This window comes from Poecilia mexicana, unplaced genomic scaffold, assembly GCF_051168715.1.
Source record: "Poecilia mexicana isolate PSO_F unplaced genomic scaffold, ASM5116871v1 scaffold_3, whole genome shotgun sequence".
Taxonomy (NCBI): Eukaryota; Metazoa; Chordata; class Actinopteri; order Cyprinodontiformes; family Poeciliidae; genus Poecilia; species Poecilia mexicana.
Genome location: NW_028263372.1, coordinates 1,041,545 through 1,066,488, shown reverse-complemented (window position 1 = coordinate 1,066,488; position 24,944 = coordinate 1,041,545). Strand labels below are relative to the sequence as shown.

Here is a 24,944-nt window from a genome sequence, read left to right as displayed (position 1 = left end):
CTTCCAAAGCGGTCGCTCAAACACACCATTAAAAGATCATGGCCCAGCCCTGAGTTGAACTGTGGTAGCTGTTTCTCTGAGTGGTGTGTGTGTGTGTATGTGTTGAACTTTCGCAGTGACGCTGTTTATTTGGTTGCTAGGCAGTAACTTGCAGGAGCCCTGGAATGGACCTGACTAACAGAGATGGAGGACAGGGAGGGGATTTCTCTCTTGGTTGAACTCTATTTCAGAAGCAGCAGTTGGCTCGCCTAAAAAAAGGAGCGATTCTGCTCTACGCTTTTCTCATCCTTCCAAACAGACTAGACTCATTCCTGTCTGCATCTTTCTTCACTTTCACTGGAAAGGGACAGATGAGAGATGTTCCACGGCTTTTATTTGTTTCACAGATTACAAGGTATCCAGAATTGCTGATGCTGTCTCAGAAGAAATCCTTTAGCCTGAAAAGACTGAGTCCAAAGCTTCTATTTTCCTCCAGCATGCAGTCAGAAAGTGTTAACAGTACTGATCATTTTCACGTTTGTCTCTCAATCCCAGAACCCTTCTGGTGTGTAATAATATTTGTTCTAAAGGTTTCTTCAGTTTTCCTGAAAAAGAAAAAGATACATTTAATGTGTTTAGAGTTTTTATAAAAATGAGTCAGTGAAAATAAAGACATCAAAAAATATTTACAGAAAATTCCTCTACATATCAGCTCAGTTACTTGTTCCCTTTTTTATAAACACAAATAATTGAAATTAGAACTGCAAAACATATCACTGTCATAGCAGTATTAACATAGCAATGACCTACTTGTACAACAATAATTATTAGCTAATTATATAAATAAATTCATGCTTATGTTTCTATGTCTGGTGATTGTTTTAAAGATGTTCTGGTGATGTCATTTACAAATTATTGTATATATATATATATATATATATATATATATATATATATATATATATATATATATATATATATATATATATATATATATATATATATATATATATAATTAAATTCCTTTTTTAAATAATTAAAGTTTATTTGCATAACAAAGAGCTTTACATTATAAAAACAAAAAAAATACAAAGTTGTAGAACACAGTCAAGAATTGTCAAGTGCCGTCGTTACACATCAAAATTATTAACTTTTCATTTTTGCTTCAAAAGCATAAATCCAGCTGGGCTTTTATCATTAATTTAAAAGAAGTAAGTGTTTTGACTATTTTACAATTTTCTGGAAGTTTGTTCCAGATTTGTGCTACATAGAAGCTGAATGCTGCTTCTCCATGTTTGGTTCTGGTTCTGGGGATTTTAAACATTGTATTGCCTAAAATGCCATAACATTACATTTCTTTGGTTGTCATTAGTAGATTAATTGATGCATGTTTGCAATAACCAAACAATAATTGGATAGCAAAAGGTGCGCAGTACGAGGTTTAGTTATTTTCAGAATAAACTTTCACTGAGTCTCGTAATGATTAATGTATTATTGAATCAGTTATTTCAATCATCTGAGTCCTGGGTTGTATTGGATGCATCTAATGCATTGTGCTTTAATGTGGAAGCCAGGGTGGCAGCATTTGGCCACAGGGTGCTAATGTTTGACATGACCAAATCCTTATCTGAAAAGAGAAGTTGTTTTTGAGAATATCACTCACCTATCTTATTAATGGAATGAACTCTAAGCAGTGAGTGGGGGACACCTGTCTAATGTGGGCAGAGAGTCTTCAGAGCAATTATTTCATTATCATTTTAATTTTATGCAAGTGAAAGTCATGAATAGGGTTCCAATGCAAAGATTTTTTCCCATTACATAATTAACAAATCAGCATTTCCATGGTGACAGGATGACACACTTTGCTACGCCATCTTATGTGAAGCAGCTCAGGAATCTAATGCCTTAATAAATTCAGATCAGAAAGAGCTTCCTAAGGGGAACAAGTACATGAGGCTGGATGCTTCACTGATGCTCAGAAATAAATAGAGACCTGTTGATCTGTGACCACTAACAGCATGGCACTAAAACGAACAACATGTCTGCCAGCAGCATTTTAAAGACAGGATACCACTACCTTGTTGCAGAATATTTTATAAAATCAGACATAGGGATTAAAAACTGTCTTCTTGCTGTTTTCTTTAAAATAAAAGTTCACGCATTGCTGTCTAAAAGACTAAATCGGAGTTCTGGTGCAGTTTTGGTCAAATCCTAGCTGTTAGGTTAATGTAGTTTCACTCTTAGCATGCACCCACTCAGCACAGTTGTTGTTACTTTACATTAAAGTGTAGATTCCCATGACACTTTGAAGGCTTGTTGCGAAATACAATGTCCACATATTTCCTTGTCATTTCCTTTAATTACGACATATTGGACTGTGATGGAGACCAGGGGTTCCATCCCACATTGATTTTTGATATTATGTTATTTATTTACAGTCCAAATGTGTTTTGTATCACTTCTTTATTTCAGTTACATTGTGACATTTAGTGAACATTCTTTTTGGGTAGGGAGACTGGCCATCTTTCCTGTTCAGAGAATGTGTGGGGGGAAAATGTCAGTTTGTTTCTGATTGGTTCAATTTGAGTTAATTGTTTGAGTACTTGCCTTTCTGGGTGTGTCTCAGCAAGGTGGAGCAGAAGGGGAGACAAATACTCCTGGAGCAAACCATCTTCCATTAAGAGGGGTAATACTCTGAGGATTTATATTTAGTTACATTTACTTTTTGATTGACCTTAGATTAGTTTAGTTTTAATAATTTGCATGCATGTAAATATTTGTTGGATCATTTATTGTTTGCTAGGTTTGTGTAAGTAGTTTTTGTTTCTTGTTTGTCTTTTTTTGATCACCCCTTTACCTGGTGTAAGTGGAAGTTGCCTCAGGTATAAATGTCAGCTTCTTTGTCTCACTGTGTGAAGGGTGTTGGTGTAATGGTGACCTGGAGCTCCCAAATAAACCCACCTTAACTACATTCTGTTGCCTCGCCTCCTGACTTAATGCAGAGCCTCTGCCGGTCAAAGTGAATTTAATATTTTAAATTGACTGTGAAGAACCTTTAAGGTGTTTAGGTTTTGTCTGATTGGACTTTTTTTTGACTCAACATCAGGATCTTTTTCCTCTTTTTGTTAAATTCTGTACATTTCAGTAATGTCAACATCATCCAGAAATATTTCTAACCTGGAGTCCCCTGACTGAATCTTACTAAGATATTTGTGTTTTATGTTGTAGCTTGCTGGAGGTGTGATCCTGGGCGTGGCCCTTTGGTTGAGACATGACCAAAAGATCAGCAACCTCATGTCGCTTGAAGTGGATGGAGCCCAGACCCCCACCTCCTTCTACATCTGTACGTAACCCATCTTCATGTCTGACCTGCTCTGTTCCTGTCCTTACAGCAGGTCACGCTCACCAAAAACTGCTGTAGGTTTGAGTGCATTGCAGTAGAGACCATAGAAGAGCCTTTTGATTAATTGACCGGTCCCAGTGTCCAGAAATCAAGGTGTTGAAGAGTATAGTGGCTTACAGACCACACCTCTATTTATTCTAGAGATGTACTGATGCAATATTAACATCTGCATCAGTCCCGATATTATAAAAAAAATCTAGGTCAGGTATGTATGGAATAAAAGGACTGAATTTATATAACACCCTTCCAGTCATACCAACCATTCAAAGAGCTTTACACTACCACATTCACTCATGTTTGCTTACATTTCTACAATTATAAGATCTGTAGGAAACTTAATGCCTTACCAAGGGCTACATCAATATATGAGAGAAGAATAGAACCTACAACCTCCTGACTTCAAGATGACTATTCTGCCCACTGAGCAATAACCATTCAAACCCCAAACAGAAAATGTGTTGAGGCTGAAAGCCTGGAAAGAATGATGGTTTCTCCTGAGTCACCCCGGTTAAACCCCTGGATGTAGGATTGGGGCGTAGTTTGACAGTGTTGAGGAGAATGTTTTCCTGGCCCTCTCTTACCACTCAGTACCAGTTTGTTCTGGTTTTCATGTCCTTCCCTTTTGCATCCCCCCACTTAGTGGCTTCAGATTCCCATCTTACTTCCAGCACTGTATTAAAGTAAAATGCATCTTAAGCCAATTTCTCAACCATAAGGCTCAGAGTCTAGTGGCCTCTCTCTCTCACTAGATCTGCCTTCTTAGTTTAAGGTGTGGCCAGGAAGTGGAACTTTAATGCGCTGTGGACAAATGAGACATTGTGAGATTCAATGACACAAACATGAAACTGATTTTTAAAGGAATGTTTCCAGCATCATGTGGAGCTAAGGCTTCAGAGATCTGATCTGGGTGAGTGTATCTTCCACAGTCTCGCCCACATCATCAGCTACTTCTGGCCAGGACTAACAGTGGACCTGCTGCAAGTCACATGAATCTGTTTGGAGCTCAGCTCGCCCAAATTAAGTTAGCCTCCCTGCCATTTCCTCTCATCTCCATCAGCATCTGTGAGTCAGTGCACAGAGATGAGGAAGAGAAAAGAAATGAAAGTTAGAAAGGAACATTTAGGATGATGGGTTTGTGAAGAGAAATGTTGCTGTTCAGTCTGCGTGTTTGGCTGTTCTTTAATGCGGCATAGCTGTGGCTGTTTGTAAGAGTCACTTTGTGATTTTCCCTCAGTGACTACATCCTGCCCATTACATAAAGCCTGGCCCTCTTTCCTAAGACGAAGAGAAAAAAAAAAATCAGCATAGGAAAAAAATTCTCAGTCTCCTTCTCTTCTACTCCTCCCCTTCCCACTTTTCCCATCAGCCCCCCACCCCCATTTTCAGAGAGCTCCCTTTTCTTTTCACCGCCCTATTTCTCAACGCTGTAGCTCCACCCACATCTCCCCGTCTGGTTGTGGTTAGTGTTAAAGTCGCTTTATGTCTCTTCATTTTTCCTTAATCCCTCCCACCTTCTCTTTTTCCTCCATCTGTTTTCTCCTTTTGTCTCTCAGAACCCCCACACACTGAAAAATCCCTCAACATAAACCAAACATGACGACCCCTCCCCCTGCACTAATAAATATATACATACTTTCAGAACTCGCGCTTTGAGTGCTTTCTGAACAGCAGAACTGCAGTAAGCGGCGCTTACATAACCAGAAGTTTGCTCAACTTGTTCTTGACTGGAACTAAGGTTTAAATCTGATTTGGGACATTCCTCAGCATCCATGTCCAAATTCCTATCTAGTAATTTTCCTGCTAAATTACATTTGTTTCCTCATCAGCAAAAAAGCTGATAAAAGCACTTTCATACAAGTTGCATAATCCCTTTAGGCTTTGTGTCACAAAGAGTATCTGACAGCAGAATTATGTTTGGGATTAAATAAATTTTTCTTTGTTTTTAAATCTGACTTTGTACCTACGATGACTTGATCATAAGTTCCTGAACAATGGAGCAAGTTGAGCAGGGACACCCCAGTTTTTTAAAGGGGGAGTGCAAACTTCTGTTTTTCTCCACCATTTTTTGACCCAAAGAAATCTGATCACTCCTGTGATGTTGGTCAGATTAACCCTAACCCTAAATTCAAAAAAATTCAATTTATGATTGAATCAGATTGATTGTGATACATGAAGAATAATTGAGTTTAGGTTTTTAGAGAAGTATATTGAAATTCCTGGTCCACAAATTATTGTTTTAAACCATTGTGAAAATGTACATTATGATGTCAAGCCCTCCACACTTATGCAAACCTGTAGAGATTCTGTTATATGTGTAAAACTCCTGAAAACTCAGTGTGTGCCCAGAGAAAGACGAGATGAAATAAAACAAGGATTGACTAATCAGCTTCATATGGAATATGTTGATAGTTCTGCTGCTGTCAGCCCTGTTGAGGGACAATAGTAGAACTTCAGGATGTTGCAAAACATGACTCCCCTTGACTCACCATTGCACAAGTTGAATTAAACTTCCTGTCTTCTCCCAAATCATAGAGGTCCTAAGAAACCAACATGAGTCAGTGAAACATGTGCAGGGAGGTCCCACAGACATGTCCAGTCTGGAGTAAATGTACATTACCGTAGCAGTTTATAGCAGTGGTCCCCAAAGTCGGTCCTTGAGGGCCAGCATCCTGCATGTTTTAGGTCTCTCCCTGGTTTAGCGCACCTGGATCAAATGATGGCTCATTAGAAGGCCTAAGAAGAACATTGACATGCTGAGAAGGTTGTTACTACCATCAGGGAGAGAACTAAAACATGCATACTGCCGGCCCTCAAGGACCAACTTTGGGGACCACTGGCTTATAGGAATTCCAGAAATACCTGTACATTTGTCACTGAGCCGTCAATGTTAAGATCACCCCTTTTTTAATCATATTTACTCTATCTGTTGTTGGTGAATGTTTCTTCTGCTAGCTGCACTACAGTTTACCCCCTAAAGATATTAAACATACCTCAAACCTTAAAGTCAGTAACTATTAAGGGTGACATTGGTACATCTAGTGTGGTTTTAATCATTTATTGTCGATTAGGCAGCGCACAATGAGCTGTGTCTCCCTGATCTACAGACCAGGTTTTATATGTGGTCTTACAAAGTCTTAAGCTTAGTGATCCCAATTGTCGGCCTTAATAAGTGCTATGTACGAGAAAGCCTCCCGTACTTGGTCAAAAATTAGGTGCGTGTTAAACTTTTATTTTCATGCATTTTTCATCCCGCCACCTTGTTCTGTTATCCACTATCAAGATGTGCTGTTTTTACTGATTGGCCAGTTTCTGCCCACCATTCTGTTCTGTTGTGATTTAGCAAATTTCCCATATTTATTGATCAGTTGAATGGAAATCATCCATACTGTAATTTACATTAAGATCAAGTTTGAAACAGTCTTTGAAAGAGTGAGATTCAGAGTGATTAATTCCCACTGACGGAATTAATCAAACTATGTTCCATAGTTTCCCTGAAACTATGGAACATACTAAACATTCATTATCTGAAATGCAGGAGGCATGTGTGACAGAGAGAGGCCAGATCTCAAATGTTCCATTTTTGTTGCTAACTGCTGTAATAAAGCCCCTACTCTCTTGCCAAGCCTTTGTGCTTGCTTGTAAAATTGCAAACTACACCTAAGTTTTCCAGGCAGCAATAACAAGCTAGCTCCAGAGAAGTGGAGATTCCTTTCTGCCCTAATGTGAAGCATGCATCTTTTCTTTTTTGCTTTTCCAAACAGCTGAGGCGATTCTCTGCTTCTGGTTTAATTTAGGTGCTGGAGGTTTTATTTAATTTTTTTATGTAATACCTGACCCTGCTTCACTGAATGACCTCAGGCTACTTTTCTGGCCTTACTGTATTGCTACAGTTCTGCTTTGTGCTATTAGCACAACAGTCGATTCATTCAACACATGGATGAGAGCTGTACCATGTTTCCTTCAACATTTCTGTGCTGTATTGACATCTCAAATGACTGCTGTAATAAGTGCAGTATCAATTTTTTTCTACACTTATTCAAACTTTGAGCTCACACTATGTATGCAAACATAATGCAAACTGAACTGAATAATGTCTTTCTCTAGTAGATGTCCACACTTTTTGCCTACTGCTGTACCAAAGATGCTAAGGCTCACAGAAAGTAATGGAAGGACACCTGAGACTGGAAGAAATAAAGATTAACTGCAATTTGCAGGAATGAACTCTGTCAAACTAATAGATATAATTCTTGGGTTGGATAGGCGTTTCCTTTCTGACATGCCTGGCTGCTAATGTCCCTAATTTCTGGGACACATTGGAGAATTTATGAGGGTTGTTTTCTTTTATGGCAACCGAATAATGTGCATCACTTACAGTAGAGTTTGGAAGCTGTGACTGTACAACAATTTGCTAATACTCTGGGATGGATCGAAAGATTCTGTCTGCTTACACGTTTGATGTTTCAGGAGAACATTTAACAAGCAAGTTAATAAAGTTCCAGCCAATACAGGTGGCTAAAAAATCTTTACAAAGAATTTAACCATCCATAGATCATTATCAAAGTGATATTGCACGATTTCTCCCAGAAAACTTACTATGCTCTGTGTTCGAATGCTAAAGCAAACGAACACAATTACAATAAAAATAAAAGATTTTTGCACTTGAACTGTTTCATCCTAATTAAAGCGTGCAATTTAAAAAAATAAAAAAAAACCTTTATCTGTGACTTGTCACATTATTTGCTGAAGTGACAACTTCAGCAAATAAAGTGACAAATCACAGACTGTCTACAGTGTAGACTGGTAAATACAGGCAGTGGTTCTGGAATTCCAGTGAATAAAAAGACACCTGACCTCAGATGTGTTCACATACTATGTTGCCATTGTGCTTCCAACCATTTCAACAAAGAGACTCTTTACTCCATCTTTGTCATGAGTTATTGGTGTATAAGAAACTATAACAAATAAATGCAACACTTAGCCTGGTGGGGGCACAAGCAAAGTCTGGTGGCCTGCCAGGCTTATATTACACTGGGGGAAATGTAGTGCTGCATAAAACAAGTGAACAGATTAAGGCCTGAGCCATCAGACAATGTATGACACGGCACTGTTGGAGAAAAGGACTTTCTAAAAACAGATAAAGCCAGTATACTTAGTGTACATCATTATAGTTTTTATAGTTGTGCTGTTTTGTTAAGAAACTATAGCAAAACAGGGAAAAGGAAATTGCTCCAAGGAAAACTTGTATTGTATTTGTGCACAATAGCTGGATGGCTTAGCTGTAACCTCTACGACATCCTACTCCGACTGTAGCACTAATGCTAAATAAATCTTCTATTGTTACGTTTTTTTTAGATTTCTTTGTCAGCTGTACATTGAATTGTCCGTTTGGGTAAGTTGACCTAGAATCTAAAATGAGCATGAAATAAAACATGTCAGCATTGTCGTCATTGGAAACTGCTATTGCTATTAGGATTATATGTCTTGAACATAGCTCTGAAATATTAGGAAAAGTAACTGTTTAGATTACAGTGGACCCCTGGTATATGCAGGAGATGGGTATAACAGCAGACCATGAATTGGCAGAATCCACAATTATATGAGACCTCCTCCAAAAAATTGTTTGAATACCTAACTTCTGGATTCTCCCTTTGCAAACACCAGATGGCATGTCAAGGATTGCACCCAGGTATTCCAGTTTCCCAATGTTCATCTTGTTTAGAATATTTTAGGTATGTTCAAATACTAATTTGAAGTCACTCTTTACATACAAATCTGTAAATAGATTAATCCACAAGTACTGAATCGTGAATAAGTGGCTCTTCCACTTTTTAATTACTTACACTCATCTACACTTGTCCAACTGCTTCTTACCATAAATAGATATACCTAGTTGGTTTGCCTTTATTAGTACTCAAGATAAATTTTGGTGTCAACACCAAAAAAAAGTTAAATCAAAAGTTAATCAAGTTAATCTAACGTAGAGTGACAACCTTTATTTAAAAATTTTGTGAAACAGTCAATACAATAAAATAAAATAAAAAAAGTTTGTTAGAGGACTGCAGTCTTATGAACCTTCAGACCAGGTAACAGGCTTTTCAGTGTTTAAATATACTGTCAATTTAGAAGATCTCAAGAGGAATTAACTTGACAGCATCTATTGTGTCATTTAGTTTCCTCAATTTAGGAGGATTTTAATCCACTTTATGTACAGCAACGGGGAGAGAGATCACCAGTTTTTCCACTCGTAATGCTTGATGAATAGTTGCACCCAAAGAGTACAATGGAAGACAATCTGGGGAAAAAAGCATTCAAATGGATGGAATTTTTGAGAGCATTGCACAGAGAGGATGGCTGAATGCCAAATGAAGGTGGTATTTGACAAACTGTAAGTGCTGTGTCAATCTGAACGGCCCAGTATAAAAGATGGACAGAGCACTTGCAAAATTATTGATTTAGAAATCACGCGTACTTGTCTAGCTCAGTGAGTGAAGAGGATGTGGGAGATAGATAGGATATATACAAAGCATGGCCCCAGTTAGTGGTCTAGAATTAAATTATGACCGAGCTGACAGGCAAGAGTGATGGTGTAGGATAGCTGGCGTCCTCTGAGCCTGGAACAAGCGTTAGAGGAGTGTTTCCAACATGGCTGAAGAGTTGTTACTGTGGGCCATTAGGAGGCTGTGGACTCTGACAGTCTAGGCATTTAGCCATTGGTAACTTGATCAATAATTAAGCCAGTCATTGATTAGATTTATGATGAAACATTTACTATACAGCATTTGGGAAATACAGTAACAATCAAATATTTACATACACTTTATGAAAACACAAATCATTTAGTTTTGATCAGACAGACTATGTGGCAATAAATCAAAATCCCAGGAAGTGATGCAATATGCCTTGCCCAGTCAAGTAGAAAAAAACCCATAAATCAAGTAAATATGAAACACTAGTAGTAACTGCTAATATGCAGGAATACTCTAAACATGTTCATACCTTAAAATTATGTACTGTTTTTTAGTCATAATTTCAAACTTTTATTTTACTTCCTTTCTTGATTTATTTGGTGGCTTTCTTCTGTTTTTGCCTTTTTATCTTTTCCTACATTGATAAGTATTCATACTGCTTGATTTTTGCATTACTTTTAAATGACAAATGTCTTTTAAGCACTGCAGCTGTATGTGATAGATCAACACAAAGTAATTCATAATTATGAAGTAGGAAGAAAAATATTTTCTTACAATATATTTTACAAACTGAAATCTGAAATGGGTTGGCATATATTTGTAATCTGCCCCTTTTCTGTGCTGACCTTAAATAAAATCCTGCACGGCCAAGTTAGTTTCATAAACCATCTATGTGGAACTTGTTCTCAAATATAAATTCAGTTTTTGTTTGCGTGCGTGCGTGCGTGCGTGCGTGCGTGCGTGCGTGCGTGCGTGTGTGTGAAAAAGCTGTGAAATCCACAAGCATTATGGGGGAATCTGTCAACAGGACAACTATTAGTCCAAATCTGAGATGTTGGGAAAAGAATTCCATAAGAACTCCTGCTTACAGTTTGCCACAAACCATGTAGAAGCTGATTTTTTATTTTCATTTTTCTTTTGCCTACTTGATGTTTAAAATTTAACAAGCAGCATTCACTCCTCCTAGATTAGCATGTTATGACAGCTCCTTGCATTATGTTGTTGACCTTCAATTCAATTTCATTTTCAGTAATTTGTTTTTTGTTGTGATAACCTAAAAACCTTCGGGAGTCAGCCGACAGGCATAGTGCAAGAAGTGCAGATGGTACATGTGCAATCTGATAAAGAGCAATAATAATGATAGTAATAGTTCACCCATTGCAAATGCTTAAATGGACGGAGGGGGAAAAAGGAGTCAATGATGGTCAGCAATCTTACAGCCTTAGGGTACAGCCTGTTGACCATCCTAGTGGATCTTACCTGTATGTTCTCCATGGCAGCCTTTGGAACAGGTGAAGTGCTGGGTGGTACTGGCTTCTCAGGATGTTGTGTGTTTTGTGTAAATAGCAGGATATGTAGACAAAGATCTCCGGCAGGTTGCCAGCCATTCTCACCACCTTCTGGATTGCTTAGCTGGAGAACCACACTGAAAGTCTGTAGGTTACCAAACTTTGGATAGCAGAGTTGTAAAAGTTAATAATAAACCTTTTAGGAAATTTGGCTCTCTTTAGATTCTTCGGATAGAAGGGTCACAGTTGGACGCGCCATAATGGTGATGTATCAATCCAGGTTAAGTCATATAACAGCCCCAGAAACCCAAAGCTGGAGAGTCTTTCTCCTACCTCATTGTTATTGTAAAGTGGTGAATGGATGGACAGGCAAAAACGTCCCATTATGTCATTTGTCTTTTTGTTGTTAAAAAATAAGTTACTGTGAGATCGACCACTTTGTTTTCTGCAAACCTGGTGATGTGATTGGATGGTTGGGAAGCAGAACAGTCATGTGTGTAGAGTAGTGGACTGAACACACAGCCTTGAGGACCCTTATATCGGTGCAATATAAGGGTCCTACTTTCACACACTGGGAGTGGTTGGTTAAAGTTTAATTAAGGTTAAAGTCTTATGTCCAGTTATTTAGTAGACTGCTTATCCCAGTTCCAATAGGAGTTTGGGTAACACTTTATTTGAAGGGGGTTGAATAAGACTGACATGACACTGTCATAAACATGACATAACACCTGTCATGAACATGAATAAGCCTTCATGAATATTTATGACTGTTGTCATAAAGCGTCATTCGGTAAATTATGACACTTTTAATACAAAGTTGACATTATTCAAAATGTCTTTGTTATGACAACTTGACATTAACCAGAAATCATTACTGGTATAAATTTGTTATAAAAGTATTATTGATTGCACTTTAAAAATTAGGTAACTTTATGTTATTAAAGGTAAAGTTTAAACAGTAATGATTTCCTGGTTAATGTCAAGTTGTCATAACAAAGACATTTCAAATAATGTCAACTTTGTATTAAAAGTGTCATAATTTACCGAATGACACTTTATGACAACAGTCATAAAAATTCATGAAGGCTTATTCATGTTCATGACAGGTGTTATGTCATGTTTATGACAGTGTCATGACAGTCTTATTCAACCCCCTTCAAATAAAGTGTTACCGGAGTTTGTTTGGTAAGATTGTGTTAAATGCCAAACTAAAGTCAATGAACATAAATAAATGACCCTCATCAGAGTATAGATTTTAAATTATTGAATAGGGCTGGGCAGCAAAATGTGGATTTTCAAAATGCTGAATTTAAATTCATGCTACATCTGTAAAATATTTCAGAACCACAAATCAATTTGTATTGCACTTATAAATGTATTATAAGTGTATTGCATTTCATAAATACGCCCTTTTTTGTATCATTATTATTATTACTCCACAGGACATGAGCCAAACAAATTGAGCAAAGGAGCAACATCACTGGTTAAGGCTGGGAAAGCTTTAGCCTCAGACCTAGCGTAGCATTATTTTAGAACAGTCTTTGTCTGTTCCTCACAGGCAGATGAGAAAATGTTCCATTCCAACAAGTAACAAACACACCGCTGATGAGATGAAGATTCTGTACATTTGACCCAGTAAAGGTTTTGATTTTTCTTTTTTTTTCGTATCATTCAAATTGCTACTATAGGAAACACCAGCAAGATGATGTCACTATTTATGAGACCCTTACTTTCATAGCTAGTGGGTTTCACAAACTACATGTGATACATTCTTGAAATTCTGCAGATATATTTATAATTTATAATTGAGAGGAAAGCTGAGTGCTTTTCAAATGTCATTTTTACATTTTCTATTTTTTATATATGTGCTACAAAGGTAAGGAAGTTCTGACTGTGTCAGCTTAGTGTGGATCATCACTCAGGAAAACCATTTAAAGGAGAGAGTCACCTCTTAAATACCAAGCAGACACGTTTTTTCCATTCTGCTAGTCGTCCATCTAATCTTCCAAGTCAAATAAACTGCCCAGATCAGAACAAAGACACAAAGGTCAATAGTTAGATTGCGAGGGGGAAAAACTGAACTCCAGAGCCAGTTTAATATCCTTCTAGACCAATTTGTGTTGCTTTATGGAGAAGGAATAAAAGAGGGAACAACATGGGTGCAAATAAGGAGTATGACTCACTTTTTCCTGCTGACAGAAAATCCGAGTGCTGCCCCCTGTTGTACGTCAAATAGTACTGCCTAGATTTAACTGAGCAAAGTTTTTTGTTCAGATCCATATTGAAACAGCGTGATTTTACTGTGTTTTTTTTTATTTGTCTGTCCAGGTGTCCACATTCTGATCGCGGTGGGCACTGTGATGATGGTGGTCGGTTTCCTTGGATGCTACGGCGCTATTCAGGAGTCCCAGTGTTTATTGGGAACTGTGAGTTGGTTTTATCCTGCAGTCATTCCAGCCTCATAAAGTGCCTTCTAATTGTTTCCTTTCTCTTTCCTCTCTACTGCAGTTTTTCGTCTGCCTGGTCATCCTGTTCGCTGGTGTAATTGCTGCTGGGATCTTGGGTTACATGAACAAAGACACTGTAAGTGGAAACAGAAGTGGAGACTAAAGTAATGTACCATGCAAAAGTATTCACACCCAGAACTTTAGCACATTTCATTACATGAAAACCACAAAATGTTTTATTTTATTTTTTTTTAGGTTTTCACATGACAGACTAAAACAAAGTTTAACATAATCAAGTAGGGAGAAGGAAAATTATATTTTTTTTTCAAATTGTTTACAAAAAACATTGGAAAAGTGTATCCTGTATATTTTTAGCTCCTCTTTGTTGTGCTTTGTAGAATACAAAGTAAAACGTGACCCTTGTCAGATGGCTGTTCATACTGAGCCAAGTTCTGGTTCTGCCTATTAATAGGAAGTTTTCCTCCCTCCTGTTGCTACATGCAAGCTCAGTATGAGGTGTTTCTGTAAAGTCAATGACAACACAATCTGCTGGGTTTCCTTAGAACAAATTTTAACAAATGTATGATTGGACCAAAAGGACTTTTTTGTAAAGTGAGGCACTTTATAGATAAACTGAATAGAGTAGTTAAAACAACATCTTCTTTGGGAAATGTTTCTACCACCTTTGCACATATGGATGCTGAAATCTGCCCATAATTCTCTCCAATTTTACTCAAGCGCAGAAAAATTATAGGTGGACAGTATCAGAAAAGTTTTCCAATTTAATTAAATTCTAGAATTTGACTGGGCCTCTAATGGTTTGATTTGAACCATTCAGTTGTCCCACTGGAAGATAAACATCCATGTCCATTATCAGTCTTCTGCAGCCTCTAGCAGGATTTTTTCTAGGATTGCCCATTAGTTGGCTTCATTATTAAGTGAATGGTCTGGTATGAGTCGCTTTTAAAATGGGAACAAAGTAGCTTTAATTTTACCCAGTTTATTCTCGTGATATGCAGATCTAACTCAACATCCAATGGAGCTGCAGAAGAGAAACTGGACTACAATGAGTTAGTTGCCCAAATTATGAGGTAATCAATAAGAAATTCACTTCAGTATTACAGTTTTATTCAAAAACTATGGGTAGAAAGCGAAAACAGTCTTACTGACTTGAACATTTATACAGTTTTTAACTCTAGCTGGGACTTGGCTCTTGGCCTTGTTCCCTCTTCTGGTGCATTAGCCACCAGAAGAGGACGAAGGTGAGAAGCTGACCTCAGATCAAACTTTTCCTGCATTTCTACTACAAATGTGTGCAAAACTGTCAATATTTGGCTAATGTTGAAACAGTTTTGGATTTTTCCATTAACAAATAAAGCTATTTAAAACCTACATGTGAATGAGTTTGTTCACACATTAGTTACTAAAATCATGGTAGGCCATCATCCTCCAATTACTTCCTTTCTTCTTCTTTGTGGTTTGTGCTGCCAGTTTAACGTTCGGGTGTTAAGTGACTTGTGTGAAGCAAAAAAAGTTTTCATAGCAGCTTTGTGAAACAAACAAATTTTAATCCAGCCAAAAACCCACCTCATCCTAGCGCCAGAACCTTTCCTTGACAAAAAAGAGTTTTTGAAATTGGCAAATTTATGTTCTCAAATTGCGCAATTATATATTATATATTATTATAAATTCGGTTTCTGACATGATGCCTTTGCATAGATTGTAGGTAATACCAGAACTTTCACTGCATAACCAGCTGCTGCCTTCTGTTTGTCACTTCTCTTATTCAGTCAGAGCTCCAAACCACCTGCCACCACCTTTTGGTTCTAATGTGGGTGAAACTGCTATTATAAAATCTGGTTTCTTTTCCAGGTTTCAAAGGAAATGAAGAAGTTCTATGACTCTGTCTATGACATGGCCATATCAGACACCCTTAATGACCAGACTAAAAAGAAGGCTGTTGAACAAGTGCTCAAGGCCTTCCATGAGACGGTACGACCATGTTAGATTGAAAACTAAACCAGCAGAAATGAACTGTGTAAAACTGCCTCTTGGAACAAAATCAAGTCAAAATTTGGTGTCTTGTAAAAACCTTTTAATTCTGTCATCTGTGTGATGTTTTTATGTTTCAGCTTCAATGCTGTGGTAAGGACAAGGTGACCTCAGCTTTCTCAGTGATAACAAGTAAAGTCGGCTTTCAGGACGTCTGCTCCAGCCAATGGACCCTTGTTGTAAGTAATATCACCTATGTCAGCATTTTCCTTTTCACCCTCAGCCAGAAACAGGCTTTTGATAATATGTCCATTTTCAAGGCTTTTCTAGACCGCTTTATGTTCATACACCCATTCTGGAAGTCTATATTAGGCTCATTTTGTAGTTAAGTACAAATTATTAAATGCAATTCAAGTTCTACATGCCAATTCAGCAATTTGTAGGTACATTTAGGAGCCATGTTTTTTTTTTTTTTTTTTTAACCAGAAACAAAACTTTCTACACAAGTGAATTTGACATTTTCATGTTAGTTTATTTCTTATTCTAGAGCAGTATTGTTGAGAATTCTAGAGATAAATAGCCTTAACGTAAAATTGGCTTTTTTGAGCTTTACGTTATGCTGTGATGACGACATCATAAACATACTCAGAGTGTTGCCTTGATTATATCATGCGTGTTTGAGAAATCTTTTAATCTCCATGGCAACCATTCAGCTGTGCCAAACACCTGGGTGAACTTAGCACTGCTTTCAAGAGGCAGCTCCTCTGTGGAGCTGCAGTTTCTAAGCTTCCGATCTTTCACCGCCATGACTCTACCACTCAGCTCCTTCAGAATAGCCAGCAGCAATTAGCAAACACCTGAAGGAACTGTGCATCTACTGAGCTCAACATAAAAGCTACATCTCAGTACAGCGCTTACTCGAGTTAATAGAACAGCCATGTTGTAATAACTTCCTGAAGGCAGAGTTTTAGAAAGAGCAGGAGTTTTTAAAGAGACAGAGGCCCAATTTCAAGGCATTGAACTGAAATCTAATGCCTTGAAATTTTTTTAAAGTTCTATTTGATGTTTAACATTTTTACAACTATTGAAGGTAACATAGTTACCTGATTGTGCTATGAAATGCCTCTGGAAAATACCTAAGACTGCTCCTTTAAAATGTTCACAACCTACATATAATGTTATTTATTAGTAACTGTTTTTCTTATTACACAATTTCTATTAAATGCAGTTCTTATCCTAGTTTGGGTCAATTTACTCCTTTAAAGTATAACTATTAAACCAAAGAAACTCTGAGCAACCTCCTGGTGGCAGATGTTATTTATTGGGGTCATAAAACCACATTTCCTTTCGGTGGACTATAACCACATTAAGAACATCGTCTTAAATCACTGGTCATCAAATTGGTATGAAGCGTCCCTCTGGCAGTTGCAGACAGGAGGCGCTGACTCTTCATCTTAATGTGGAGCGGTGGAGGACAGCTTTAGCTAATGTTAGAAAGTGATTAGTAACAAAAAAAGCAACCTGTTACTAACTTAATCACTGAAACATGACCTTAAACAGAAAACTAACACAGACTGAACACACCATTCTTAAACTGAAACATGATGGTGGTAGCGTCATGCTGCAGAGGATGCTTTTTTCTGTAGGGACATGAGAGCTAGAAAGAGATGGATAAAGGACCAATGTGAATAAATACTTAAGTGGAGGTTCAGATTAGAGCAGAACCAAAAAATATTAAAGTTAGGCATCAGATGATGTCTAACTTTAAAAGTTTTTCTTTATCTCATTTCACAGCCTGATCTTCATAATATCATGTTGTAGTGATTCCTCTTCTCAGTGAAATGCTGCCTTAAAATCAGAATTGAAATGGGGAGAAAACATGTTTTGGTGTTATTCCAGATTTAAAGGTAGTGACTAATTCTCATTTTAGTCACATTTTAGTTTATTTGTGTTAAATAATCCAATATCTTTGGATTATTTAACACAGGGGTCACCAACTCCAGTCCTCGAGGGCTATCATCCGGTAACTTTTAGGTGTGTCTCTGCTCAAACACACCTGGATCAAATAAACTGCTTGTTTCCAGACTATTGCAGAGAGGAATGAATGCTGGTGAGGGAATTCAGACATTTTGGAGCAGAGGTGAATCTAAAAGTTGCAGGATGGAAGCCCTCGAGGACTGGAGTTGGTGACCCCTGATTTAATATGTTGTCAAAATGATCCATGACCTGTTGAACTCGTTGGGCTAATTTGTTCTAATTTCCTATTACCCTTAAAGTTGTTTGTTATATGTAAAACCTCAGAATTGTTTCAAAAATTGTGTATCTCTGTGATATTTTTCATGTATTGAGGTTCCCATTTTCTCATCTTTGCAATGCATGCTGGGCTGATGGTGTGGGTGTTAGTGGAGCTGAGCCTAAACATGAGAAATTAACGCTAGCACTCTGTTGTGAAGGCCCATAAAACGTCTGAAAGGACAAATGCAAGTTTTAGGCAAACGTTTGAAATATCCCAAAAATAAAAGAAGGAAATGTGAATCTGGCATTTCCATCTACTGGTTTTGAGCCACGCCAAACGCCATTTTGTCAGTTGTTTATTCTACACATAGTTATAATAAACAGGAAGTAAAGGTTGCTAATTAGCTTGGAACACACATCTCAGCAGTCCTCTCCTCCCATCCCAGCCTGCAGTGCCTCACCAGCCTCCCAAAGCTGCATTCCTCCCCTCTCAGCTGGAGGTTTGGGCTTTGAAAATTTCTGAGTTCCATACCTCTGGTAAACAGTCATAATTATTGAAAAAATAATTTTTCTCAATAAAAAATTAATTAGTGAGTCTGTGCCTTGTAAGACGCAGACTCACTAGTAGATGAGAATGTTCACTTTGTTAGAACTTGGTCAGAACTTGGTTTCCATCTTTCTATTTATACACGAACTGTCTTTCAAAGTGCATACTGAAAAAGAGTCTCTTGAAGCTCACCACCTCAAGTGAGCGTAAACACTTTGCAAAAATGAGGATGTTATACTGAATTTTGTTACTTCAAAATGCACACATAAAACCGCTGATGGAAACATGGCTTAAGTTTTTGTAACCCACTATTCTCATATAGTTGGATTAATGATTTGATCCTGATGCTAACCTTGAAAGGCTGCAGCTCAGGGTTTGCCAAGCAGTGGCAGCACAAACACCAGCTTCTTCTGATTCTCCTCTTCCTCCGTTTGGTCCTCCTCATCGGGAAATGAAGATTCCCATCAAACGGGAATCTTCATTTTACATTTGACATTTATGCGTTGTCTTCTATTCAATGTGTTAAAAGAGAAGAGCTCAAAGTTACTCAGACATTGCTTTCTTGGGTGGATGGAGCTAGCACCTCTGCACCCCCTCTACATTTTCTACCCAGGATGCATTGCAGCATAAACAATACAGTAGTCAAATTTCTAAGACTAAATAGCCCATGGTATTTTTACTGTTGTTTTTCCGTCTGAAATAAATGTCTCTCAAAGTTTGAGTAAACCTTTCCAAAATACCTGAGGGTGCTTAATGCTTCACAATGTTCAGACCAACCAAAAACACTACATATAAAAACTTTATTTTGTTGGCAAGGCATACATGTTACTTTATATGTTATTTTTTACTGCAAATAACCTATTTGATCTAACAAATGAAGAAACAAGATTCTGGACAAGCTGTGTTTGCTCCTGATGCAGAGCAGGAAGAGAAAAAAAAAGCTTTTTGCAAAATGACATGCTGAAAAAAAAGGAAATGAAAAGTGCCAACCACAAAACATTTTACAGATGAAGCTTGATAATTGGGAACTACCATTTCCTCTTCTTACACTGCAGTATGCATAGCTCTGCAGAGTTCATTTGTTCACTCCAGTTGTGAGTTAAAATTTTTGTAAAGCTGCTGCTTTCTTTTTTATAATTGTAATGCATCAGTTAATGTGTGACACAGTGAAACAGGAAGTAGACAGGAAGTCACGGAACTGAAATGATTATCATGAGTGAAGCAGAGGACAGAGAGGAGCCTTGCCACGTAACTCAGCGGCGCGGTCGCTATGTGGTTCCTGTGAGGCCAGGCACTGAGGGTTAAAACAGCCAAGAATGTGGTGGGGCAGAGCTGCACTAGAAGGGATGTCAAAATAATCAATATCTTGCTATAACTGATATGAGAAAAATGCATTATTCGCATCAAAATGAAATGAAAGCAGACCCATTCTGGCCCAAATAGCCGCATGTCCTCTGAGGTCAGCCACAAGAGACACTGCCCTTCTCCAAAGATCTGCTGTAATCTGACAAATATTCTATGAAATTACAACAGACAGACATGTACAGGGCTGCAGCTGAATAGTTCTGAATATTGCTTACACTGTAAAGCACATGTTTTGCATACTTCAGATCAATACAATTTGTTATATTATAGAAGGATCCTTTATCTGTCACTCAGCAGTAAAAACTATTTGTATCAACAGCAAAGTAACAGGCAAGTAGAAGCCCATAGAGGCATATGAAAGATAAACAGTTCTAATAAAATAATTGCCCAACTGACTCAAAGGTACATATTAGAAAACAATAGAAATATCCTTTATTGCCCCTCAGTGGAGAAATTCAGCTGCACCAGCTGTAAGCTAAAGGTAACTGGAAGCATGCAGATTTTAGCTAATGAAAAAAATATTTTTATACAAATAAGAGACTGTACATTAAATAGTGTACAGTTGTCACTATTTAACATTAACACTTGTCTACTGCTTTACTAAACATGGAAGTGACATTTTACATGATATCTTTTCTGGCCTAATTCTCCCCGACCTACTGGGTTTATCATAATTAAGGTTCAAATTTGGTTTTATTGTAATTATTCATTTCCCCCCTTAATATAAAGAAAACTTTTCCTTAAAATAGTGTAGCATCCAGTGATTTTCTTAATATCAAGTTCATTTGACTGTTATCCCAAATTGAGAGTGTTAAAAAAATTTTACTGTAAGTAAAAGCTTCAGTCTGAATCCAAAACACAGGACTGGAATTCTAACTGTGTGTTTGTTTTCAGGACTGCCACGGGAAAATCGACGAACTCTTTTCAGATAAGATTTATCTGGTGGGAATCGCTGCACTGGTGGTTGCTGTCATAATGGTGAGATCCTGAAGATGTTTCTGCTGAGCTGAGTTATTATGTTGTTATTACTCTATACATTGATCAAGATTTAACATTCAACTAAAATACAAAACGTAGATGTAGACTTTTTTATCATATACATAATTGCACAGGATATTTATTGTGTAATAGAAGTCTGATTCTAATCATATTAAGGTCTAGCGTTTTCTTAAAGAAATAAAGCACAGAACCAAAATACATCACTGTGATGGTAGCATATCTCCATGGTAGCAGGTCTATTCATAGGCTTCAAACCTAACATGCTTGTTTTAAATCCAAGCATCTCAAAGGATGGTTAGACTGAAACTCTGGTAGGCTATGATATTTCAGATGGAACATAGTCAGACTTGGCTGGCCAAATACACAGCCTATTTTATCCCCAAAAATGGAATGATTGAGAATTATTCTCTTTCTGTAATTCCTGTAAATGATCTAATAAACTCCATTTAGTAGAATGAACTTTTAACTCTATTATTTGAAGCTCTTACACATAATTTACTGATTTCTGATCAACTTGATTGTTGTTTTAACTGCTTTACACACTGATAACGTCAGTGTTAATTCATTCAGTTCACTACCATTGCTTGCACACACACGTGCACACTCTCATTAATATCCATTTTTTAGCCCACAGTACTTTGTTTTTTCTTTTTCACTAATGTAACATACCGTTGCTGTAACGTCTACTGTGATGTAAAATAAATTAATACTTTGATTAAAAACAAAAAGAGAGATGCTAAGTCAAGTATGGGTTAACTGCAACTCCATATTACCTTATAATATTCAAGAGCATTATTACAGTTGCATGTTTTTCTCATATTGTTCAATTATCAAGAGCCATTATTATTCAGGAAGATTATTCTTTTTAACTTAAATATTAAATAAGATTTTATGAAAAAATCTTGAAAATTTTATTACTTGTCAATCAATTCTAACTTTGATAACTAGCACATTGTAACGTTTTACCTTGCCTGTTGAGTTCTTATATTAGATAAGTGCCAGAACACTTCCTACTGCTTAGTTTATAATTATCATCTGGAAAACAAATGAAAGATGAAAGTAAACATGTTGGTCTGTTGTCACTGAGTGTGATGTCTCTGTTTCTCCTGGCAGATCTTTGAGATGATCTTCAGCATGGTGTTGTGCTGCGGCATCCGCAACAGCCCCGTGTATTAAAGCAGCTGAGTGGATGGAAGAACCACATCAGTCACATCCTGTTTTTCTTTTCTTTATAACTTCAAATTATATCATATAATGCTTGCTGGATTTAGTCAGCTCTTTAAAATGCTGCCCTGAAAAAAAAAAAAAACACACAAAAAAAATCTTCATTACACTGTTCCATGTTTTTTTATTCACAGATGCTGTCATATACAAGTAGCCCTATGCTTTTACGATGTGTAGCGTATTTTTAATCAATCATTGGTTGGTTCTAATCACCGGTCAAGGTGCTGTAGTTCTTTGGAGATTTTGTTTTTAAAGTTTGTTTTGTGTGTATTGGTTTTTACTTCAGTCCTGCCTATGATCATGCTGATACATTCTCTGTTTTATGGGTTTATTTGACTGTTTTCTGTATAAACTGTATATAAATATATGTTAACAGTGCTTTATGTCTGCCTGAGCATAGACATGGTATTACACAAGGTGTCTATCCAGTAGTTTCTCTTTACTAACCTCTGATTGATTGTCTTGCTTTAGACTGTGTGTTACTAACACTACAGCGGTCGGCCTTATCGACAGACGAAGCTCACCCCGCATCCATGTTAATATGGTATGTCTGCATGAATCTAGTTCATCTCAAACGCTGCTAGGAACACCAGTCACCAGTGTTTCCTGCAAGTATTTACTAATATTAGGAAGAAAAAAAGTTTTTCTTGCACTTAAACTAAACGTTTAGATCTTTACTTACCCTCACCAGCTGGCGTAGTGAATTTAAAAGTGAGTACGACGACAAGACCGAGCCACAACGGAAGTTATGCTTGTAGGTTTATCATAACTTCTGACTTCCTTTGTGGTTTTTGCATGTCGTTGACCACTGTATCCGTCTCCGTTTACATGGTGACGTCCTTCTCTGACCTCTGACCTCTGAGCATTGATGTTTACCATCCGTGTAAGAACATATTTTAGTAGAGGCCCAGATGGGGCAGAGGCAGCAGATCTGTTTGGGTCCAAATTTACTCTACAAGATGCAGCTGTTGCTCACACACACACACACACACACACGCACACACAGCTGCACATCAGCACTGCCTGGAAATAAACACCACTTCACTGCATCTTTCTAACCCCCTATGAAGTCTTAGCCTATATAAACCATGCCTTGTAAACTGAGAAACAGTGGAAGTGTGTAATACACCTTTAATGTATCCTAGTAGAGAAGGTTGTAGAGAACAATGTATGCCTTTTTTCTCTTTGTATCGCAATATCTTTGTCTGGTACGTCAAACAAAGTCTGGTGAGGGGGAGAGAGGTGTTCAGTGGCAGGGTCAGCTTTTCCCCCAGATTATTAAAATTAACTAAAAAGAATAAAGTACAGCATTTATTTGGCTCTTAATGAGGACACAGTGCGTTTCTCCAAGTTGATATTCTTTATTTGACAAAGAATGTTCACTGCCAAAAGTCTGGCCCTCTTTTTGCCCTTGTGGACTTTGTTTTGCCCGGATTTAAAGGGATTAAATGTATTTTCCAAGTAAGTAATTTGCTGGTCTGGTCTTTGTTTCAAAGCATGCTGCGCTGTGATATGGACAAGTCTTTATCAGTGAGTAATACATGAACCTGTAGATAGAATAGAACTCTTCTGACAAAAAATATAAATAATTATCAGTAATCATGATCACAGATTTAAAGAGTTTTACTGAATTAATGTTGTTTTTTTTTTTAACAAACTGTTTTAAAAATCCATGTGTGTCACCCAACTTGGCCCAGGATTATATTTAACATGACGGTTCGAACCATGGAGGGGTCAGTTAGTCCATATCCAGATGAGTATTTTTGATGCATTACATGACAGTATGTTATAAGACAGATAATCTGTGAAATGATTGATCTTCTCCCTGAGCTACCATTGCCACCTGAATAAATGCAGCAAAACAACCAACCAGAGCCAAGAGGAGGGTTTTGACACTGTCAATCAACCTCATGTACTCGATGCTCAATGTGCTAATGGTAGAGAAACAACATACCATTACAGGAAAACTGTTTATTCAGTCACCAGTGGTCATGCTAACAAGCATAAGCATTCAGGACAGGTTATGCTAGCTGCAGCATTGCAGAGAGAACATGGGGCGTGCAGGAGAGGGGAGAGCAGTGCCACATGGATGCTGATTGACAGCACTATGACCCTCCTCCTGGCTCTGATTGGTTTCTAGTTTCCTGATATTTTTTTGTTTGTTTTTTTCACAGATTTGTTTCATACCACACTCCCAACATGGTGACAGTTTCAACAAATATGTAAAAAAAGAAAAGAGAAAGAATAAAATTTACACACTGAAGCTTTAAGAATCTGTTACTGTGTGGCCTATAATAAAACCTTTGGTTCACCACCGAGCCCAAGGTTTATTCAGTTTTTGAATAAATTTCAATTTGAAGTTTTCACTTTTCCTTGTTTCAATATTTGAGATTTTTTTTTCTGTCCAGAGCCAGCGGCAGCAGCCGCTACGTTCTCTGCTTCAACACACTTGAATCATTTCATTGGGTCAACAGGGTTCTGTAGAACTTGACCTGCCGATGAGGAAATCAGTCACTTGATTCAGGTGTGAATACAAACAGTTTCAAACATTGCCATTAGGGGGTGCAATATACAAAGAATTTATTTTTACAGATGGCAGCGTGTGTGAACACACAGCTTGTGTGTGCATGTTCCTCATTCTGTGTTTGGGTGCTTTCATCTGAGACAGCAGTCTGTGCTCCAGGTTACCTTTACAAACAGAGGAGTTTCTCAAAATGTGATCATAAAAACTCATACAGGGCTGTTCATTTGTTCTGCAGTGCAGAATATAAGCAACAC

The 24,944-nt window shown here is 37.5% G+C and overlaps 1 protein-coding gene across 1 annotated transcript in view; it reads left to right on the top strand.

The window, feature by feature from the left end:
* The window catches only part of LOC148160072 (CD81 antigen-like), a 31,153-nt gene extending 7,522 nt beyond the window's left edge, over positions 1-23,631 (top strand). The window contains exons 2-8 of the mRNA XM_088004020.1: positions 3,208-3,322; positions 13,686-13,783; positions 13,866-13,940; positions 15,677-15,796; positions 15,937-16,035; positions 20,838-20,921; positions 22,056-23,631. Coding sequence (XP_087860146.1) covers positions 3,208-3,322; positions 13,686-13,783; positions 13,866-13,940; positions 15,677-15,796; positions 15,937-16,035; positions 20,838-20,921; positions 22,056-22,118 — 654 coding nt within the window. The 3' untranslated portion in view covers positions 22,119-23,631. The remainder of the gene's footprint in view (positions 1-3,207; positions 3,323-13,685; positions 13,784-13,865; positions 13,941-15,676; positions 15,797-15,936; positions 16,036-20,837; positions 20,922-22,055) is intronic.
* The last annotated feature ends 1,313 nt before the right edge of the window (positions 23,632-24,944 follow it).